A 9,645-nucleotide genomic window follows, 5' to 3' on the forward strand; every position below is an offset into this window, starting at 1 on the left:
TACTAGCTATGCGTGTAGGGTAAGACATAATGACCCAATATGTACATGTACTGTTTGATTCAATAGAGCAGCTGCAATGTTGAAGGGCATCAATCAAGTTTTATTACAATGAAACAAAGGGCTTGTGCATGGTTTTAATGCAATCATGCATATGGATTCTCTATAGTTTCTGGTATTATAAAAGCTGCAAAATAAATTCAAGTATTACATATCTTCAAGTTTAAATTTACTGTTGCTGTGATAGTCATTGCTGTTATGCAGACAGCCAGGATTGTCAGTATTTTTCTGCTTTGTGTAGTCTTCATAAAGGCTGAAGAAACTATAAACAAAACCTACTCTCAAGAAATTGCCTCAGGTTCAGGGACAGAGTATGATCAGGTAGCATCTTGCTGTGTAATTGGAGAGGTCCCTTTTCACTCAATTGATAGTGCAATCCGTAATCTTACAAATAATATCACAATCAAAATTACAGAATCTGATGTTGTGTTACATACTAAAGTAATTGTAGAAAATCTTGACAATATTGCAATAATTGGACATGGAAATTCCACTGTGAACTGTATTGGTATTGGAGCAATAAACTTCATCTCCTGCAACAATGTTACTATTACAGGTGTTGACTGGGAGAGGTGTGGGTCTAGCAATGAGCCATCATATCCAGGAATCAGCTTTTACAAATCATCCAACATTATCATTCAAAGTTGCTCCTTTAATTCCTCAACAGGACAAGCTGTAGTATTCTCAGAAGTTTCAGGAAATATACACATCACCAATTCTGTGTTCACACATAATAAACAACATGGAGGTCATGGTGCAGCAGTGCAGTATTCACCTATGATTGCAGGTTATACCCAAACAAAGTTGGTGATTGACAGCTGTAATTTCTCTTACAATGGAGCCTCCAAAAGTGTCATCTTTATTGGCGATTCAGGAAATAGAGAGCTGCAGTATTCATGCTTGCAAAATTCACGGTTTATTGGCAATGAAGCAGTACCTGTTTATTTGTCACATCATAAACTACACATTAAAGGTGATGTGCTTTTCAAGCAAAATACTGTGATTGCTGGTGGTGGAATTTTTAGCAGTAGCTCAATTATTGAATTCAAGGACAAATCTAATGTCATCTTTTGCAATAATCTAGCAAACAAATGTGGCGGAGCTATCTCTCTTAATGATTCCAGAATATATTTTGGAGAAACTTCACTTATAAGGTTTGCAAACAATGTGGCCACTTCACACGGTGGTGCACTGTCGTCTTCAAATAATTCTTTTGTATTATTTGGTGGAAGTACAATGGTGACACTTCAAAGCAACCTGGCTGGTACAAGTGGTGGAGCTCTGTATTATAAAAATTCCAATGTTTTATTTGCTGAAAACTCAACTGTGACGTTCAATAATAACAGTGCTACATTTGGAGGAGCGATACACTCTACAGATTTTTCAGAAGTATTATTTGATGAAAACACTTTAGCAACATTCACAGGTAATGACACTAGTGACAGTGAAGGGGCTGTTGAGTCTAATAAGAACAGTACCATCACATTTGATAAAACCTCAAAAGTGACATTTAGTGACAATAAAGCTAAATATGGAGGAGCCATGTACTCCAGACATTATTCAAAAATATTGTTTGGTGGAAACACATCAATAATGTTTGGTAACAATGTAGCAAGATATGGAGGAGCACTGTATTCTAGAGGTCATTCAGAAATTTCATGTGATGGAAGCGCAACAGTGATATACAACGGTAATAGTGCTAGTGAAAACGGAGGAGCTGTTTATTCATATGTGAACTGTAACATGATATTTGATAGGAACTCAAACGTGAAATTTAGGGAGAATAAAGCTAAATATGGAGGAGCGATGTACTGTAGAACTCATTCAAAAGTACTATTCCATGGAAACACATCAGTGGTATATAAAGAAAATGATGGTAGCAAGAGTGGAGGAGCTGTTTACTTGTATGGTGATTGCAACATCATTTTTGATGGAAGCTCAATGGTGATCTTCACTAACAACACTGCTGCATTTGGTGGAGCAATGTACTCTGGAAGTTATTCAGAAGTGACATTTTATGGAAACACAACAGTGGCATATAACGGTAACAATGCTAGTGAAAATGGAGGAGCTGTTAATTCTTATAAGAATGGCAATGTCACACTTGACGGAAACTCTAAAGTGACATTTGGTAGCAATAAAGCTAAATATGGTGGAGCAGTGTTCTCCAGACTATATTCAGAAGTAAGGTTTAGCAGAATTTCAAAAGTGACATTTAGTGACAATGGTGCTAAGCATGGAGCTGCTGTGTACTCTTACAGTCATTGTCAACTATCATTTCATGGAAACACATCAGTAATGTATAATAGAAATTATGCCAGTGAAAATGGAGGAGCTGTTAGTTCCTTTGTGAACTGCAACATCACATTTAATGGAAACTCCAAAGTGACATTTAGTGACAACAGAGCTAATAATGGAGGGGCAGTATACTCCAGAGATTATTCACAAATATCATTTAATGAAAACACAAGCGTTACGTATAAAATAAATGAAGCTATTGTACGTGGAGGTGTTGTTTATTCCCATGAGAAGTGTAGCGTTTTGTTTCATGATAACTCAACAGTGACATTCATTAATAATAGTGCAACAAATGGATCAGCTCTGTACTCAGAAACCTACTCTGATGTATCATTTGATGGAACCTCAAAAGTGACATTTCATGAGAATAAAGCTGTGTTTGGTGGAGCGATGTTCTGTGGCAGTTATTCAGAAGTGTCTTTTGATGGAAACACTGTTGAAGATGATAGAGCCAGTGCACATGGAGGAGCTCATCACACCCGTAATGTGACATCTGCTGGACATTCATCGGTGAAATTTGTTAACAATGAAGCAAAAACAGGTGGTGCTATGTATTGCAAAGAGTATTCGCTTCTTTTATTTGAAGACAATGCTAAAGTGGAGTTTATAAGTAATATAGCTGAAGACGGTGGAGCTGTAAGTCTTCAACAATCCAGCATAAACTTTGCAACAGGCTCATCTGCAACGTTTGACCATAATTCAGCTAGAAGAAGTGGTGGAGCAATACACCTTGTTGATAATTTTATCATGATGTTTGAAAGCAAATCTTTTGTTATATTTAATCAGAACACTGCTACTCTTCATGGTGGAGCCATTTTTGGTGAACTGAAACAAACTAACAAAAGCAAAATCTTATCCAATACCACAGGTGTTGAGTTTAGCAGCAATACTGCTCTTGTGGGTGATGATGTGTATGTGCACATACAAGCATCATGTGATGAAATGTGTCTAAACAACAGCATAGTGGGTTTGAATGTGACCCACAATAATCCTCCTCGTCATCTAGCTCTGTATAACCCAGCTACCTGTATCACTACTACTAATACAACAAATAATTGTAATACTTACTTTGTGGATAATATAATGCTTGGTCAAAATATTAAAATAAATGCCTGTGTATTAAGCTTTCATGACCAACCTGCTAGGGGAGTGGACTTTGTGGTAAGTGGTGAAAATCATAATCATAATCTTGGTGGGACACAATTTGTGCCAATAGCTTGTAATCTATTTGAAGGGGTCAGTGTAACAGGCAAGGAGACTTCTGACATTACCAATTTCACTATGATGATTACATCATATACAAACAGTGATTTAGAAATTTCTGTCCAGCTGATAGCAGAACTATCTCCCTGTCACCCTGGTTACCACTATGATAATACTACTCAAAAGTGTGTATGCCACGATGACAGTGATATCGTGTCTTGTTCTGGTAGCACATCAACTATCAAAAGAGGTTACTGGTTTGGTGTAGTTGATGGCAAATCAACAGTGACAGTTTGTCCTAAAAATTATTGCAATTTTACTTGTTGTGAAACAACTAATGGATTTTATCAGCTCTCACCAGTGAGAATGAATCAGTGTAGTTCACACCGATCTGGTACTGCTTGTGGTAGTTGTGAAGAAGGATATACTCTCTCATTTGATTCTGTAGAATGTGTCAGCTTTGGAAAGTGTACAAATGGACAGACAGTACTGGTTATTGTATTGTCAGTGATATACTGGATAGTTCTGGTCATGGTAGTGTTTATTATGACATACTATCATGTTGAGATTGGTTACTTGTATGTTATTACATACTATTACAGTATGTTGGAAATTTTACTGGGTCAACATTTGTATGCATCACAAACACTGTATACTGCTGTTAGCATTATGTCTAGCATTGTTAAAGTGTCTCCACAATTTCTAGGACAGTTCTGCTTGGTAAAATCTATGATTGGAATTGACCAAGAGTTCATTCATTATGTACATCCACTAGCTGTTACCATCATTGTAGGAATAATCTGCCTGTCAGCAAGAATGTCTTACAAGTTGTCAGCATTTCTAAGTAGAGGAATTATTCGTGTAATATGTTTCCTTCTGCTGTTATCGTACACTTCTGTGACCACAACTTCATTACTGCTATTGAGATCACTGACATTTCATAATATTGCTAAAGTTTACACTTACTTGTCACCTGACATAGAGTATTTTCATGGCCGTCATCTACCATATGTTATTGTAGCAGCGTTATTTACACTAATGATTGTCATTGGTCTACCACTTCTACTTCTACTCGAACCATTTCTTAATCACAAGATCAATTTCGCTAGGTTCAAACCATTGCTTGACCAGTTTCAAGGATGTTACAGAGACAAGTATCGGAGCTTTGCAACTTATTACATGATTTGTCGACTGGTGATAGTTTCAATATTGATAATTAATTCATCCAATGACAACACTTCACAAGTTTTATTACTCACAGCAAACATACTAGTAGCCTTGATACATCTGATAGTCAAACCATACAAGGCTAAAATTCTTAATATCTTTGATGGAGTTGTTTTACAAATAATCGTGTTCATTTCAGTAATATCAATGTATGACAGTTTTGGTTCAGGAGTGTTGTCGGCAATTACCATTCTTTTTGTGATGTTACCATTAATAGCATTTGCTACAATGGAACTGATCATATATAAAGAGAACATTAAGAAAATTGTCACATATTGCAAACCCAAACCTAATACAGCTAAAGACAACAATATAGTTCCACTGAGTAGTGATATTGGTATCATTATAGATGATGCTATGAGAAGAAATGCCACCATAGTTGACATGTAAGTACACTAGCTTTATGTCAATTATATGCATGCGTGTGCACATGTGTGTGTGCATGTGTATGTGCGTGTGTGTGTGCATATCAACTTCCACACATATTATAATAATTAATGTTATATGATTTTTTAACTAAGTGGAAATCCTGCTACCAATGCAGTAGCCTTTGACTATTAAAAATATACATAGTAACTTTCCTTTACAATTGATAATCCTAATCAAATTTCCACCAATCATACTGGTATACCATATAGGCATAAATATACTGAATCGGTGTGATTTTTTTAAATTATTGGACCTTGATAAAAATCCTTGGAATTAAATTAATTGTGAATGAGTAACGGATATCTTTTCCAGAATTACGTACCATGCCAAATTAAAGCTTATAGGACTAATTGAGATGCTCAATGACACTAATACTGGTGATGGCATAGCACATTAAATGGTCTTAGTATAAATGTAGTTTTATAATTGAAAGCAATTATTTAAAATAATAAGATCAACTCTTTTCAGCAGCAGTTAATTATTTTGTAATCCCTACTACATTTGCTAGACACAGCATTAGAGTGTTGTTAATTTCGAGCATACAAAAGTAACCACAAATTAAATAGCTACATAATAGTGTTCTCTGTATGTTATATAATATTGCATTTATCTATATTTAGCCAAAGCTGTGATGATGATGCCACTCACTACCGTGATTCTTTTGTGGAAGTGATGAATGAAATTGAAGACTAATTTTCTACAGTAACTATTATTGACTATTTGTAGTGTATCCATATTGCACATTTTACATAACAAGCATCCTTATTACACCTTGTATAGCACAAAAATTCCTTCAAATTCGATAATATATTAAACTTGTATACAATGTAGCCATGTGCACATGCAGCAGAAACTCATATTATGTATTTATATGTTCTACTTGGCTAGTAATTTGGCCGGCTTTTTCAATATTCATGTAGAGGAAAAAGGTGACCAAATTTTTAGCCAATTAGAGTTCAAAGTAATCCACTATAGGAGAATGCATCAGGATGCATGAGTCAATGATAAGAACCAATGTTAATGATCTTTATAAATTGTTGTGAATTAGTTGTAATGACATTCATTCTTGGCCACACTAGATATCAGCTCTTTTAAGTGCTTACTTTTACTTTCTTGGATGTGCCCTTTTTTACTTAATTTCGATAATATGCACACATTATAATTTTATGACCTTTTAGCTGTATATGAGAGAAGATTGGAGAGGAAGCAAAGGAAAGGAAGTAGTACAGAGATGCAAACTTAATAAGTTTGAAGTTATGTTCATTGGTAGTCTTTGGATTTTGGGAATGGGCTAACTTAATTTTTTGAGCCAAGCAGAAACTGTTCATAATTACTAATTTCACAAACCATTCAGTGTAGCTGCATTCCATTCTTAATTGTACTTACAACTATTAATGTGCTGTCCAGAAAGGTGAGTACATACACTAATGTATGGGTTAATTAGATATTGTTTGTATGAGGAGTGATTGTTTTATTAGAGTAGTTTATAATGTTATTGAATTATTCTATATTATACCACAATTTGCTTTTTTTTCGTTGTAAAATACTTTTTGTATGCCTAACTTGTACGAAAATTTCTTACACAAAAATTGATCGAACTACTGTAATAGAGCAGTCATTGACGTAAATCATACAAAAATATTTTACACAAAAATTTTTACCACAAAACTTTTTGCACAAAAATAAAGCGAATTACGGTAGCAGTTGCACATGAAGATTTGAAGTGTTTAACTTGGGTGTTAAAGTTTACAGTAAGAACCATACACATTCTTTAATTTGGCAAAACAAAAGTAGCCATATAATTAGACTTTTACTTGGTAGTTGGTTGCTGGACCACTATAACGCCAACATCTTGCTTCTGGACTAGTATCTCCTGTGTATCCAGATCCATTTTTGATTTAATAATGATATGGTAACTGTTGGATTTTTTTGAAGAGGATTGGTTTATCAGGTTAAATCAGGTTAGTAACAAGTGTGAAATATTTGATTCTTGTTGTCACACTGTTAATCTACAAAGTGTTTTAATCATGTCAGGGAAATTATTAAGAACAGCCTGGCATATGTTCAATATGTATGCTGGTGTCACCTGAGAAAGTAATTAAGGGCTTGGTGAACATAACATTGTGCATTTGTAGAACATTATCGAGTCGACTTGAAGAAGCCTGTCAGATAACTCTTCACCTTTGAAGGAGTCTTTCAGACGCTGACCCCATGATGTATAAGTTTGATTCTTCATCCAGACATTTTTCCAATTAGCTGCACAAGTTTGTGTGTAGCAGGAGTTTGATATTCAAGCTTTCTGGACTGCATTACCACAGACCCCTGCAATTGGTAACAATGTGGTGCTGTTGGAAATCCTCTGTAGCCATATGCATGGTATACCTGCTTGGGATGCCAGCATCTCCCACCATCCACCACATATAGAGCTGGAGACCACCTCATAGAGGTTGGGGACCATCACAACAGCCACCACAGCATGGTCTGGGATGGCAGCTATATCCATTATTGCACCGAAGTCAGAAAAGACCACCACCACCCCATCTTTATAACTAATTTATCCATCTATTTCACTTAGACTTTGTTCTTCAATAACAACTATTAACCAAATTTACTGTATGTAGTTCTATGTAGAGTAGATATATCCCTTTATTTTTATTCACTGAATATATACGTATATATGACAATTTGTTTGATAGGCAACCTGGTTAATGTGTACCTTGTATACACGCTTACTAGTTATACCATGGCTGTGAGGGATTTTGCTGATATGTACACCCAAAGCATGAGGGCCGCAGGCTAAGGGTGCATCAGCAAAACCCAATACAGTTGTGGTAATTAAGCCTATAACTGATATCACTCTAGGCACACTCACCTGATAGGTGAAAGAACTACAGAGCACTCACCTTGTTCCTTTCACCTATTTAAATCTAGTTGTCCTCTGTGTTGTTTTGTGATCTGCTCAATGGCTGACATGTGGTAGATAGAAATGCGCATCCACACATTTCCCAAGTGATTATTTTATTCAGGCCACCCATAGAAATTAAGGGGCCCGGGGCAAAGAGTCAAAGTGGGGCCCAGGGGCAAGGAGGGTTCCACTCTGAATCACAACTTCAGCCTAGCTGTAAATTAAAGACCAAATAAAAAAAAGGTCATTACATGCTACAATAACAATAGCTACCACTCACCAATTATATCTCCTCATTTATAAACTTGCTACACTGCTCCTCTGAAGAATACTGTGACTGCTCTATTAGAGTATCTGGATTTTGACTGCTCTATTAGAGTATATGGATCTTTTAAACAGGTATTAAAGGGGCCCTTGATGGGGCCCCTTTCAGGCTGGGGCCCAGGACAAAATGCCCCAGTTGCCCCCCCCCCCCCCCGTGGATGGCCCTGATTTTATTGATAGTTCATCGCTTAGTAACTGTCAACTTGTCAAAATTTAGCAACCACACTGAGCCTAGCCTAACTTATAAACCCAAACCCATGCATAATTAAATGCTCTGTGTCACTCAATATACAAGTTAAATGTATCATATTTTTGAACTGGTTGGGCATCAAAGCCTTGAGCCAACCGCATTCCTATGATATTGCCCAGGCAATACCAAGATATTGACCAGGAAATATCAAGATATTGCCTGAGCAATATGCTCTGAGCAGCACGTTTGAATGCTCACACTAAAGTAGTATATAATATAATTATAACACTGTAGTATATATGGGCATTCAAAGACACCTCTTGGGGTTTAACTTGTGGGCAATATCATTGGAACGTGGGTTGCTGATGGCTTTGATGCCCAACCAGTTCAAAGATACGATACACTTTGACTTGTTATTAAGTGGCACAAAGCATTTAATTGTTGGTTTTGGTTTACAAGTTAGGCTAGATAATTTTAAAATAATTCTTTGGGCAATGCATGGATGCATATTTCTGTCTGCCACACTGAACACAGACAGGACAAATAAATTTCAAATAGGTGAGTAACTTATAGTCCTACGAATGTACTTAATAGGGCTGTACCGATACTGATATTATATCGGTATCTGTACCGATATTACAAGTATCGGTATCAGTCAATTGCAAGTCAACAATACAGATATTTCACTTGAGTTATTTGCACTATTAAAAGTAGTATAAGTACCATGAAAAGGGCATGATTGGCCAAGTGACTTAGTTGTTAAATGGTTAAGTTCTTAGCCTAGCAGTCCTTACTTAGTATGAGTCGACCTGGGTTCAAATCCCAGGTTGGTGAATTTTTTCTTTTCCTGAGGGTTTTTTTGCACCACAGTTATTTGGTGTTGATTTCTGTTTTGTTCTGTGATTTGCACTGAAAAAACAGACAAGTTTGGATAAACCTTTTGTGAACAGTCATAAGTACAGTCATAAGTACCAACGAATAAAAGGATTATGTTGTTGAAAAGCATATGAAT

At 36.1% G+C, this 9,645-nt stretch overlaps 2 protein-coding genes across 2 annotated transcripts; both read left to right on the forward strand.

The window, feature by feature from the left end:
- Nucleotides 1-255: 255 nt before the first annotated feature.
- Nucleotides 256-4,223, forward strand: LOC136263844 (probable outer membrane protein pmp20). The gene is made up of 2 exons (XM_066058469.1): nt 256-4,092; nt 4,161-4,223. The coding sequence occupies exons 1-2, from the start codon at nt 256-258 to the stop codon at nt 4,221-4,223; spliced, it is 3,900 nt and encodes a 1,299-aa protein (XP_065914541.1).
- A 355-nt stretch (nt 4,224-4,578) lies between these two features.
- On the forward strand, nt 4,579-5,992 carry LOC136262922 (uncharacterized). The gene is made up of 2 exons (XM_066057337.1): nt 4,579-5,171; nt 5,835-5,992. The coding sequence occupies exons 1-2, from the start codon at nt 4,597-4,599 to the stop codon at nt 5,905-5,907; spliced, it is 648 nt and encodes a 215-aa protein (XP_065913409.1). The 5' UTR covers nt 4,579-4,596; the 3' UTR covers nt 5,908-5,992.
- The last annotated feature ends 3,653 nt before the right edge of the window (nt 5,993-9,645 follow it).

This window comes from Dysidea avara, chromosome 8, assembly GCF_963678975.1.
Source record: "Dysidea avara chromosome 8, odDysAvar1.4, whole genome shotgun sequence".
NCBI lineage: Eukaryota > Metazoa > Porifera > Demospongiae > Dictyoceratida > Dysideidae > Dysidea > Dysidea avara.

What these genes read in the sequence shown, in the direction of transcription:
- LOC136263844 (XM_066058469.1), top strand. Translation starts at nt 256, where the DNA reads ATGCAGACAGCCAGGATTGTCAGTATTTTTCTGCTTTGTGTAGTCTTC. An exon ending in ACTGGATAGTTCTGGTCATG is followed by an intron (nt 4,093 to 4,160) that starts GTAGTGTTTATT and finishes ATACTATTACAG; the next exon opens with TATGTTGGAAATTTTACTGG.
- LOC136262922 (XM_066057337.1), top strand. Translation starts at nt 4,597, where the DNA reads ATGATTGTCATTGGTCTACCACTTCTACTTCTACTCGAACCATTTCTT. An exon ending in AATGCCACCATAGTTGACAT is followed by an intron (nt 5,172 to 5,834) that starts GTAAGTACACTA and finishes ATCTATATTTAG; the next exon opens with CCAAAGCTGTGATGATGATG.